General features: G+C 38.8%; 1 protein-coding gene and 2 long non-coding RNA genes across 3 annotated transcripts; 1 reads left to right on the top strand and 2 right to left on the bottom strand.

Moving 5' to 3' along the window:
• Positions 1 to 2,908: 2,908 nt before the first annotated feature.
• On the top strand, positions 2,909 to 4,532 carry LOC143847480 (uncharacterized). The gene is made up of 3 exons (XR_013235061.1): positions 2,909 to 3,199; positions 4,140 to 4,309; positions 4,394 to 4,532. It is a non-coding gene; the product is annotated as an uncharacterized LOC143847480 (long non-coding RNA).
• A 2,653-nt stretch (positions 4,533 to 7,185) lies between these two features.
• LOC143845628 (uncharacterized) lies at positions 7,186 to 8,776 on the bottom strand. The gene is made up of 2 exons (XR_013234483.1): positions 7,673 to 8,776; positions 7,186 to 7,588 (listed from the first exon to the last, which is right to left on the bottom strand). It is a non-coding gene; the product is annotated as an uncharacterized LOC143845628 (long non-coding RNA).
• A 413-nt stretch (positions 8,777 to 9,189) lies between these two features.
• Positions 9,190 to 12,936, bottom strand: LOC143845627 (SPX domain-containing protein 1-like). The gene is made up of 3 exons (XM_077354012.1): positions 12,461 to 12,936; positions 10,373 to 10,499; positions 9,190 to 9,792 (listed from the first exon to the last, which is right to left on the bottom strand). Exons 1-3 carry the CDS (start codon positions 12,749 to 12,751, stop codon positions 9,371 to 9,373), a joined length of 840 nt encoding a protein of 279 aa, XP_077210127.1. The 5' UTR covers positions 12,752 to 12,936; the 3' UTR covers positions 9,190 to 9,370.
• Positions 12,937 to 13,153: the final 217 nt, after the last annotated feature.

Here is a 13,153-nt window from a genome sequence, read left to right as displayed (position 1 = left end):
TTATTATTACCCTGAGAATGACAATACTTATATTTCCACCTGTTTTATTTAAATGAAAACATTTAGGTAAATTAACAATTATCAATGACATACACCTATTGCATTGTTTCCCTATAACTACCTATAGATCAATCATTAACAAGGTAGACATAAAAAAACAATGGAACATTTAAAACACTAAATTAACCAATTAAAGTCATTTGACAACCGTAGAATCGGCATAAACATGCTAAATTATTTTGACTCTTTTATGCCACATCTGAATATCATTATATCTTCTCAAAGAAAACTCAAGATGACAATTCTAAAAACAATTGAAGTTTAATGAATCACCAAGTTTGTCTGGTGATTCCACTCCCACGAGAATGAGAAGTCTTGCTGAGATTTATGATTCATGTGAGTTTACCTGTTTTGCAATGGAGCCTTCTAGTTTTGTTGATGCAGTGAAAAAGAAAGAATGGTGTGATTCAATGAAGAAAGAGATTGATGCAATTACAAAAAATAACACTTGGACATTGGTGGATTTGCCTCTAAATAAAGAAGCAATTGAACTTAAGTGGATCTACAAGTCTAAGTTCAATGCTGATGGTTCTCTCCAAAGACACAAAGCTTGATTAGTTGCAAAGGGTTATGCACAAAAGCCAGGTATTGATTACTTTGAAACATTTGAACATGTTGCTAGAATGGATACTAAAAGGCTTTAGCAATTCAAAAGAATTGGCAATTTTTTCAGCTTAATATGAAATCAACTTTTCTTAATGGAGAACTTGAGGAAGAAGTCTATGTGGATCAATCTCAAGGTTTTGAAATCAAAGGCATGGAGAATAAAGTGTACAATTTGAAGAAGACACTCTATAGGCTTAAACAAGTTCCAAGAGCATGGTATAGTAAAATTGACAGGTATTTTCTTGAAAGCTCATTTCAAAAGAATGCTAGTGAACCAACTCTTTATGTTAAAATTCATGGTGATAATATTCTAGTTGTTTGTTTATATGTGGATGATATGATATACAGTGGGAGTTTCCTTGATATGGTTACAGAATTTAAAGAGAGCATGTTGAAAAATTTTGAAATGTCAGATTTGGGTCTATTGCATTATTTTCTTGGCATTGAAGTTATTCAAGGAACAAATGGAATTTTTATGTCAGAAAAAATATGCTTTGGATTTATTAAAAAAGTTTGGTATGACAAATTGTGCACCTGCAAAAACACCTATGAATACTAATGAGAAACTTACTTTACAAGATAGGGTTGAAAAAGCAGATGAGAAAAATTTTAGAAGCATTGTTGGTGGTTTGATTTCTCTAACTCATACAAGGCCAGATATTATGTTTGCAATTAGCATTATTTCTAGGTTTATGCACAGTCCAAGCAAACATCATCTTGGGGCAACAAAGAGAATTATGAGATACATCCAAGGCACAATCAATTTTGGCATTGTGTACTCAAAAGTCACTAACAATAAATTGATTTATTTTTCTGATAGTGATTGAGCAGGTTTCATTGATGATCGGAAAGCACAACTGGCTATTGTTTTAGCCTTGGATCGGGTGTCATAGCTTGGGTATCTAAGAAGCAACTCACTACAGCGCTCTCAAGCAACGAAGCCGAGCATATCGCTGCCACAACTACAGTCTGTCAAGCAATTAGGCTACAAAGGATTTTGTGTGATTTGAAGGAGGTACAAAACGGACCTATGTGGATGTTTTGTGATAACAAATCCACAATTGCCTTGACAAATAATCCAGTTCATCAAGGAAGGGACGAAACACATTGAGATTCGTCACCATTTCATTCGAGAATGTACAACCAAAGATGAAGTAGAACTAAAGCATTGCAACACTGAAGATCAAGTGGCGGATATTTTCTCCAAAGCTTTGCCGGAAGAGAAGTTCAAAAAATTTCATCATATGATGAGAGTACAATCGTTCACCTAGTTTGAATTAAGGGGGAGTGTTGGAAATGTAATTTCAAACGGTGAATTGCTGTGTGGGGCCCACCCAAGTCCACACCAAAATTGATTTTATCTTTAGATATTCTAGAATTTTAGAAGTTTGAGTCTGTATTGAATTTTAGTTGCTGAAGGAGTTTTACTTAGTATTATCCTAGAGAGTCTAAGAGTTAGGTGGAGTTCTAATAGAAGTATTGAACTTGGAAACGTGAGTTTTTTGTAGAGTTGCATCATATAGCAACAATTTTCTATTAATAGGGCTATTGGTGTAACTTGTTAATATGGAATGAATGGAAAAATAAGAAAATCAATGAACGTGTCTTTTTTCTTCTTCTTCTTCTTCTTCTTCTTCTTCTTCTTCTATACTTGTTTTCAGTATTCTAGTTCTTAAAAAATATTCTACATTTTATTGCGATAGTCTGACTTTTGTTGCCAAAGGAATATACGGACTGATTTTCAGACTGATTTTTGTTGCCAAAAGAATATGACTTTTGTTGCCAAAGGAATATACGGACTGATTTTCAGACTGATTTTTGTTGCCAAAGGAATATAGGGACTGATTTTCACCGGATTAGTCCGTTGCCAATGAGGGTATTTCTTGTAGTGGTGGACTCTAGTGATTATCGCCCGTCAAGTGGCTTAATCCCGCCGACGAAAAACGAAGACCATTGACGATCTAGGATCAAAGCTCTGCAAATACATTTTGGTGCGGTCGTTATTGACAATGAAAGGTAAACTTTTATTTAGTGTAGATTTGATTTATGAGTTGAACAAGTGGTTGATTCTCAAAAGTGGCAATATTAGGATTTAGGATAAATGTTTGAGACAACCTTAGAAACAAGAGCTAAGTGATTCTAGTCGGTAGACTAGATAAGACTATCTACTCCACCTTTGTTAGCAACCGTCAGATGGTAAGTGGAATCATCCCAGCCGTTCCAGATTTATAAGCAAAAAAGGTTAAAAAAATATAACCAAAAGAGGGAGAGAAACCCACGCTTCGCACGCTCACGCTGGGTTTTCCCTCTCCTCTCCTCTCCCTCGCTGGTTTTTCTCTCCCACCATCGCTGGTTTTCCCTCTACCTCCCTCGCTGGTGAAACCCCCCTAAGACCGACGTTTTACCTCTCCTCTCCTCTCCCTCGCTGGTTCTCCCTCGCTGGTTTTCATGCGAGCTCCCTCGCTGGTGAAACCCCCCAAAATCCGACCCTCGCTGGTTTTCCGTCTTCAAATCCGATCTCGATCTCGATCTGGTGAGTTCTGATTTACTCTTCTTCTTTTCTCTTCTCCCCAGATGGGTTTTTTTTTGTTCAAAACCCCAGCCATGGAATACGAGAGCTGCGGGTTTTTTTTTTTGGTTCAAAACTAGTTTCTGGTTGAGACAAAGAATACTAGCCATGTAATACGAAAGTAGGGTTTGAGACAAAGAAAACCCACATCGTTGATCACTTTTTATGGGCAGTTTTCATTGCTGATTTTTATGGGCATTCTTATCTTGCACAAATTTCATGAGTGGAAAAACAGCACGAAAATTTACAATATGGGTATTAGCTTATAAAAATTCAGGTTTTTAGCTTGATAGAAAATTGGATTCTACAGGATGTTAAATGATCTGTAGTCATAATATGATTCAAATAGTTCATTTGTTGGTGACAGCTTAAATGGGTTATGCCCCAAAAAATCATCTCCATAGGATGAAAACCTCTATAGATCATAGGGTTAGGATCATCCGAGAGAAATGATTTTTTGGGCACAACCTATTTACGATGTGGGCCAACAAATGAACGGTTTGGATCATACTATGAACTGGGGCATACAGTACTTCTAGAAAATACTAGACTAGGATTTTACAGTCCTATCCAAATGGCCTCTTCAAAGGATGATCCAAACCATTCATTTGTTGTGCCACAACGTAAATTGGCTCTACCCCGTAGATTATTTCCATATGATGATCATTTTCCCCAGCTATGTAATACAAGAGCTGTCGGTTTTTTTGCTTCGAAAGTAGGGTTTTGAGTTAAAGATATTAGGGTTCTGTCTATGATTTATCTGTGACTCTAGAAAGGGGAGTAAAAAACAGAGTTAAGTCATTTATCATTTACTCTCTGTGAATCCTCGTGTTTTTTTTTATTGGTGCTCTGTTGCTTTATGCTTAAATTATTCTCTTACTCTCTGAAATTTATTTATTTTTAGTTACAGAAGCATAAAGCATGGCATCTTCAACCAACACTAGTGGTATCTCACATGGCGTACAACCAACAGCCATAAATTGTCTTTGTCATAAGCCAGCAGTTCGAAAAATTACACGGAGCAACATAAATAATAACCAAGGCCGGCCATACTTCAAATGTGCTGGATACCTAGTTGAGTTACAGATGAGATTTTCATTGTTTTGATAAGTTTTTTGGTAAGTTGTTAAAATTCTAAACAACGTCAATAACATGCAGGGCCACACATGTAAATATTTCCTCTGGGCTGACCTTCCGTTTGATGGGAACAGCCAAGGCTGGGAGTCGAGTTTTCACCATAGACGCGAAGGCAGAACGATGGAAGACCGCATCAGTGTACTTAAGAATGATGTAACGATGCTGAAGAATGAAGATTCCATGCTTAAAGACCGCATCAACGAACTTAAGAATGATGTTATGATGCTGAAGACTGAAAATTCCATGCTTAAAGACCGCAAAAACGAACTTAAGAATGATGTTGTGATGCTAAAGAATGAAAATTCCATGTTTAAAGTTTGTGTAGTAGTAGGGGTTTTCTTCTTCTTCTTCTTTTTCCTTCGAAGTACTAAGTGAGAGTAGAAGTGTATCTGGCAGTGAATGTATATTTGGAGCGTCTCGTGCATGTATCTAGCACTGAATGTATCTTTCTTTTGAATGACTTCTAATTAGTCTCTCTCTCTCTCTCTAAAATTTTTGCAATAGTTCTCTCTTGTTTTTCAACGGGAAGTAAATGTAGAAGTAAATGAGATTAAATTGAGATGGTGCACCTTGTCGAAATGTGTTACAGTAGGTTCTCTATCTCATTGGTTTGGACTGTGGACCAAACCAGAGTCATCCATTTCGAATCATACCATCAGAGTGTCTTAGTTCCTACTTACATTGTAATTTGTTAGGCCTGAGTAGCAACATGAACTGAATGCTCTGCCCCAAGCCAAAGAACTAACTATAAATATGAGTTCTAAAACTTTTATAATCATTACTTGCAAATAATCAAAGTTTTCTTCCAATCCATTTAAAGCTATATGCAAATTGTTGGGAATCTCTTAAGTTGCATTTTTTTCCATTGTGCTTTTAAGCCACAGAGAGGTATAACACACAACTTTGGACCAATGGGCATGGGTCTTCTGCATAAAAAAATAATTTAGACACATGGACCAATGGGCATGTGCTTCCACTCCAATAATTAGTTTTGGACTCAGTCTGATCTCAAAAATTCCAAAAAAAGCAGGGCCTCAGTATTTACTTTGATGGATTGTCTTGTCGAGATTTTATATGGTGTCTGGCTGTATGGTCCAGTGTTTTTTCAAAAAGTATTGTAAGGCCCACTTGGTAGAGATGAATGTCACTTTGCAACACATTCAAATGCAACACATGAATCTTAACTTCAGCTATTTTGATGGTCATGTGGAGAATGTAATTTCATGTGGAGAATGTAATGGTCATGAAAACTTCTGATGATTCAGAATGGACTGATGCATATGATGTATTGCAATCCCACTTTGTATATTCCAATTAGAGATGGACTGATGCATATGATGTATTGCAATCCCACTTTGTATATTCCAATTAGAGTATGGACTGATGCATATGATGTATTGCAATCCCACTTTGTATATTCCAATTAGAGTATGGAATCTTAAAAAAGAGCACCAAAATACCTCAATTAATGTCCCAAGAAACTTTCACTATGACCAAAGATAGTTCATCACAACATTAATTTAATCTATGAAATCTCTAATCCATGTAAAAATGTTTTGGGTACAAATTGTCATGGACCGCAGTCGGTCGGCATAGAGGACATGTCTAGAGTGATTGCTTCTCTCACCATACGAAGTCAATTGTTCAGCCACCAATTGTTCAGCCACCAATTGTTCATGTCGAGATCGACTATGTCCTCTATGCCGACCGACTGCGGTCCATGACAATTTGTACCCAAAACATTTTTACATGGATTAGAGATTTCATAGATTAAATTAATGTTGTGATGAACTGTCTTTGGTCATAGTGAAAGTTTCTTGGGACATTAATTGAGGTATTTTGGTGCTCTTTTTTAAGATTCCATACTCTAATTGGAATATACAAAGTGGGATTGCAATACATCATATGCATCAGTCCATCTCTAATTGGAATATACAAAGTGGGATTGCAATACATCATATGCATCAGTCCATTCTGAATCATCAGAAGTTTTCATGACCATTACATTCTCCACATGAAATTACATTCTCCACATGACCATCAAAATAGCTGAAGTTAAGATTCATGTGTTGCATTTGAATGTGTTGCAAAGTGACATTCATCTCTACCAAGTGGGCCTTACAATACTTTTTGAAAAAACACTGGACCATACAGCCAGACACCATATAAAATCTCGACAAGACAATCCATCAAAGTAAATACTGAGGCCCTGCTTTTTTTGGAATTTTTGAGATCAGACTGAGTCCAAAACTAATTATTGGAGTGGAAGCACATGCCCATTGGTCCATGTGTCTAAATTATTTTTTTATGCAGAAGACCCATGCCCATTGGTCCAAAGTTGTGTGTTATACCTCTCTGTGGCTTAAAAGCACAATGGAAAAAAATGCAACTTAAGAGATTCCCAACAATTTGCATATAGCTTTAAATGGATTGGAAGAAAACTTTGATTATTTGCAAGTAATGATTATAAAAGTTTTAGAACTCATATTTATAGTTAGTTCTTTGGCTTGGGGCAGAGCATTCAGTTCATGTTGCTACTAAGGCCTAACAAATTACAATGTAAGTAGGAACTAAGACACTCTGATGGTATGATTCGAAATGGATGACTCTGGTTTGGTCCACAGTCCAAACCAATGAGATAGAGAACCTACTGTAACACATTTCGACAAGGTGCACCATCTCAATTTAATCTCATTTACTTCTACATTTACTTCCCGTTGAAAAACAAGAGAGAACTATTGCAAAAATTTTAGAGAGAGAGAGAGACTAATTAGAAGTCATTCAAAAGAAAGATACATTCAGTGCTAGATACATGCACGAGACGCTCCAAATATACATTCACTGCCAGATACACTTCTACTCTCACTTAGTACTTCGAAGGAAAAAAAAGAAGAAGAAGAAAACCCCTACTACTACACAAACTTTAAACATGGAATTTTCATTCTTTAGCATCACAACATCATTCTTAAGTTCGTTTTTGCGGTCTTTAAGCATGGAATTTTCAGTCTTCAGCATCATAACATCATTCTTAAGTTCGTTGATGCGGTCTTTAAGCATGGAATCTTCATTCTTCAGCATCGTTACATCATTCTCAAGTACACTGATGCGGTCTTCCATCGTTCTGCCTTCGCGTCTATGGTGAAAACTCGACTCCCAGCCTTGGCTGTTCCCATCAAACGGAAGGTCAGCCCAGAGGAAATATTTACATGTGTGGCCCTGCATGTTATTGACGTTGTTTAGAATTTTAACAACTTACCAAAAAACTTATCAAAACAATGAAAATCTCATCTGTAACTCAACTAGGTATCCAGCACATTTGAAGTATGGCCGGCCTTGGTTATTATTTATGTTGCTCCGTGTAATTTTTCGAACTGCTGGCTTATGACAAAGACAATTTATGGCTGTTGGTTGTACGCCATGTGAGATACCACTAGTGTTGGTTGAAGATGCCATGCTTTATGCTTCTGTAACTAAAAATAAATAAATTTCAGAGAGTAAGAGAATAATTTAAGCATAAAGCAACAGAGCACCAATAAAAAAAAACACGAGGATTCACAGAGAGTAAATGATAAATGACTTAACTCTGTTTTTTACTCCCTTTTCTAGAGTCACAGATAAATCATAGACAGAACCCTAATATCTTTAACTCAAAACCCTACTTTCGAAGCAAAAAAACCGACAGCTCTTGTATTACATAGCTGGGGAAAATGATCATCATATGGAAATAATCTACGGGGTAGAGCCAATTTACGTTGTGGCACAACAAATGAATGGTTTGGATCATCCTTTGAAGAGGCCATTTGGATAGGACTGTAAAATCCTAGTCTAGTATTTTCTAGAAGTACTGTATGCCCTAGTTCATAGTATGATCCAAACCGTTCATTTGTTGGCCCACATCGTAAATAGGTTGTGCCCAAAAAATCATTTCTCTCGGATGATCCTAACCCTATGATCTATAGAGGTTTTCATCCTATGGAGATGATTTTTTGGGGCATAACCCATTTAAGCTGTCACCAACAAATGAACTATTTGAATCATATTATGACTACAGATCATTTAACATCCTGTAGAATCCAATTTTCTATCAAGCTAAAAACCTGAATTTTTATAAGCTAATACCCATATTGTAAATTTTCGTGCTGTTTTTCCACTCATGAAATTTGTGCAAGATAAGAATGCCCATAAAAATCAGCAATGAAAACTGCCCATAAAAAGTGATCAACGATGTGGGTTTTCTTTGTCTCAAACCCTACTTTCGTATTACATGGCTAGTATTCTTTGTCTCAACCAGAAACTAGTTTTGAACCAAAAAAAAAAACCCGCAGCTCTCGTATTCCATGGCTGGGGTTTTGAACAAAAAAAAACCCATCTGGGGAGAAGAGAAAAGAAGAAGAGTAAATCAGAACTCACCAGATCGAGATCGAGATCGGATTTGAAGACGGAAAACCAGCGAGGGTCGGATTTTGGGGGGTTTCACCAGCGAGGGAGCTCGCATGAAAACCAGCGAGGGAGAACCAGCGAGGGAGAGGAGAGGAGAGGTAAAACGTCGGTCTTAGGGGGGTTTCACCAGCGAGGGAGGTAGAGGGAAAACCAGCGATGGTGGGAGAGAAAAACCAGCGAGGGAGAGGAGAGGAGAGGGAAAACCCAGCGTGAGCGTGCGAAGCGTGGGTTTCTCTCCCTCTTTTGGTTATATTTTTTTAACCTTTTTTCCTTATAAATCTGGAACGGCTGGGATGATTCCACTTACCATCTGACGGTTGCTAACAAAGGTGGAGTAGATAGTCTTATCTAGTCTACCGACTAGAATCACTTAGCTCTAGAAACAATAGAAATAAGTATGTCTTCATAAAGGTTTCTTTTCAAATATAAACATACACATCTGTTAGATCAAATAGTAAGTAAACGTGTAAGAAAAGACGTCCAAGCATGCCATGGGAGGAAGATCCTCTCTCATCCCCCAAGCAATAAAGAAAAAAGAATAAGAAAACAACTACTTTACTACTTGGCTGCTTGTTCTAACACAGGAACATTGCACCAAATCTCATCCATGCCATTACTCTGCAATGGTGGCAACGAGAAGACGCTCACAGTCGAGCTCCGACTCCGTATTTCCTTAAGACCCCGAAAGGCAGACATCGTGCTCTTCAAGTATAAGCTCTCCATGTACTCTACCTCTGCTAAGTCCTTTGGTCCGCTGAGCAAACCATCTTTCCCCGTCACCACTTCTGGCAGCTCACACACGCCGGAAACCGATGCTTCACTCACCGGAAAAAGGCCGTCAAGCATAACTTCACAATCTTTTATGAGCTTGTAAAGCAGATCTGTGGTGAAGAAGGGCTGCTGCAAGACCCTCTGGATGAAAGGCAAGCGAAGGAGAGCTCCTGTTCTCTTGTCATACTTCTTTAGTATTTTCGCCAGTCCTGTTCATAATACATGGGTCATGGATAAGAAACTGGACTACTGCAAATTGTGTGCATAAAGACTCGGTAGAATGTACAAAAAGCACTGCCTATTTGGTGGAAATATTCTGTGAGAAACTCATTGACTTGCCTGTTATGCATTTTTGAAATGAAAAACTATATGAAGGTGGTACGTATATTTGATCCAACGTAAGCATCTTAAAAAGTGCGCTGCTGTTTGATCAAATAGCAATGGTGGTACCGTTTTGATGGTCGGGCACCGTATAAAAACTCTAAAATTTCCTACTTTTATTACATACGAAAAAAGATAACTTGAACCAATCCAACTTAAATTTTGTTACCTTCTATTTATGATGATATCCCTCCAAATTAATCGTACTCATAAAATTTCCCTCTAAATTGTGGTAAGACAAAATTTTCCAGAGATAAAATATTCCATCAGAAAAGTTTTCCTTGCAACCAAACAGGTCTATGGAAAAATATTTCCAATAAGAACTTTCCACTGAAAACAAAACGAATAGGAAAGGAAACTCGCAGGTTTAGTTTACATTGTAGGCAGATGGGAGAAGCCTTGAAATACCTGTGTAGTTGAGTGCACTGTAATTTTCCAAGAGAACCATCTCTCCATGGAAATCTACAATTTCCCTTTGCACTTTCACCAATTCCTCGCAAGACTCCTTTGCCTTGGCTACTCGATCTTGCAACTCCTGAACTCATCCCAAACAATAGAACTCAGATCCATAATCCATGTCAACGTGCATAAGTAATAAAGAACTTAAATTGGAATGGTGTAAATATCAAAATAAGTGGATCCAAATATCATATCATGATAAATGTTGCCGTGGGTTTGTCTACGGTGGACAGCCGTGCAACACAAAATAAAATGTAGTGGGGCCTACATAATTAGGTAGTCTAAACCATTCATTTTCCTATATAAGTTGATCCTAAAACTCCCATGTGGAGGTTTATCTGGAAAGTTAGGATTTGTTAATTGGGTAAATCCAAACCATTCATTCTCCGATAAGTTGATATGAACCCTCCGATATGTTGAGGTTTATCTGGAAGGTTAATGATCACACTCAAAATCTGACTGCGCGAACTAGCTTGGCAGAACCTGGAATCCTGCGGTCACAGAAAAAGCATCATGGCTCCGGACGGCCACTTCGACACTCAAGTCAGAAATAGGCAATCACAGACAATGGACAATGAATGAGGGAAAACCAAGTCAAGTTACCAGACCAAAGGGGGAGAAGGAGAAGTGACCGAATGCCTTCGCTTGAGTGCGTAGACCCATTTTTATAGGTAGGGAGATCCACGATCTTGGAGATATCAATTAGGCCTTTAATTTAGCTCACGTGGAGCGTGATGGATGAAGAATAAAATCGTGGAGATACGATTTCCGATGATTCTGGATGGTGGCTTGGCGGGATGTTTGAATTTTGAATATTGCGCCTGGCGTGCAACGGTAGTCCGGATCAAGGTTGCCAGAGCGGGAATCAAAACGGGAATAGAAAGCGGGAATCGAAGGCTTCCAGGGAAGAATCCTACTCAAGGTTGCCAGAGCGGGAATCGAAAGTGGGAATCGAAACGGGAATCGAAGGCTCCCAGGGAAGAATCCTGCTTCCTTGGTCCGGATTGGTCGCACAACGGCGAGATTCCCGTGATTGTGCTTGACTTCTTTCGAGGTTCGTTATCGTATGAAGGTGTAGTCTTATGGGTGTGGTTCGCTAAGGAGTGCTGCTTGTGGAGGTCAACAGGATCTAGTCGAGGATCTAGTCGAATGACGAAAGATGGATTTGAGGGTCGGTACTGTGTATACCGATTTTACCCCTAACAGTTAGGATCACTCTATGGCCCAAAGAAATGAATGGTCGGCCCCATACAAATGTATGGTTTAAGGGATTTGATAACTTCCATAGCAGAAGGCATTTCGCAGATGGTCTGTTGTTGCATCTGACAGCATCCACCTCATGAATGAAAACAAAATCCGCTGAAAAGTGAGTCTCTGCTGCTGCTGTCAGATGCAACAGTGCATCAACGAAATGCCTTCTGCGAACACTAGCAAATCCCATGGTTTACATCACTTCCTAACCCATTCTTATGTGGAGGGTATGTGGAAGGTTACGATCACCCAATGGCAAGTGTATCTACGTGGACCCAACAAATGAATGGTTTAGATCACAGAATTACATGGGCTCTATTATATTTTTTCCTACAATAGACACCAAGTTCACTGAAGCCATGGCCGAGTCGGCCTTCCCCTTCTTTTGTTCTGCCTTCGATTTCAAAGCCACCTCGAAATTAAATAAGGGCTTGTGCCAGCTCTGATATGGAGATCCCATCCTTTGGGTTTCCTTCACCGGTGGAAGTTAATTTGTTTCTGACCCCAGTTGTTTTGTTTATGTTCTCTCTTGTTGCTCTTTTGAGCCTATTTTGTTCGTGCTGTGTTGCCCCTTTTCCAGGTGGGTTTGTCTCTATGTTCTCATACCTTTTTTCTTCTAATATATCTGGTCGGGGTCTGCCCAACCCCCAGCTTACCTATCAACCAAAATAAAATTAAAAAAGGTTGTATTTTCTGAGAAAAAGGGGATCGAAATATCACCACTCTTCACTCTTTTTCCAAGCCCAAGGAAAAAAGATTAAAAGAAAAAACAGCAAAAGAAGATACCTTTTGTCTGATGATGTACTCCTCCTCCTTCTCAACGAAGAAGGCATTGAATTTCTCGAGCTCCGCTTCTAACAGCCGAATAAAATCAGTTTCCTCCTTCGTCATCACAACTGGTTCCCTCCCCACGGGACCCGTACAATTTTCAGACAATCTGGGCCGTTTATTCCTCTCCCCTCCCATAGGATCGATCAGCTTCAATTGCTTCTTCAATTCCTTGTACGAAAGGAACTTATCTCTCCACTCGGGCAGTGTCTCCTCGATTTGATTGCTCAGACTCTTCCCAAACTTCATCGCGAGAAAAAAAGTGACACACGACAAACGTTGTAACGGAAAAACAAGGGATCTAAAAGACACGGACAGAAAAATGAGTTTTTTTGGGGATGAAGGGTGAGGGGAGGAGAGGAGAAGAGAGGAGAGGAGAGATATAACTAACGGTTGGGGGAGAGAATATTCGAATCGGGTTGAGAGAATATCCGGCCCGGTGGAGAGGAATATTTGGGGTTTTATTCCTTTGGATGAGAAGTCTTCTTTACAGAGCGTCTCAACATTTCCAACCACGAGATGCCACGTGGCATCAACTTTACTGCTTTCCCCGCGTGATTTCTCAGCAGGTTCGCTCGGCTACATCTCCTGGCTCTTATCTCTAGGCTTACACTAAATATAAGGTTTCGATTGAAAGCCGGAATTGGAATG

This window comes from Tasmannia lanceolata, unplaced genomic scaffold, assembly GCF_043159265.1.
Source record: "Tasmannia lanceolata isolate RefF3 unplaced genomic scaffold, GAP_Taslan_0.1 ptg000015l, whole genome shotgun sequence".
Taxonomy (NCBI): domain Eukaryota; kingdom Viridiplantae; phylum Streptophyta; class Magnoliopsida; order Canellales; family Winteraceae; genus Tasmannia; species Tasmannia lanceolata.
This window is presented reverse-complemented; position numbering and strand designations above follow the sequence as displayed.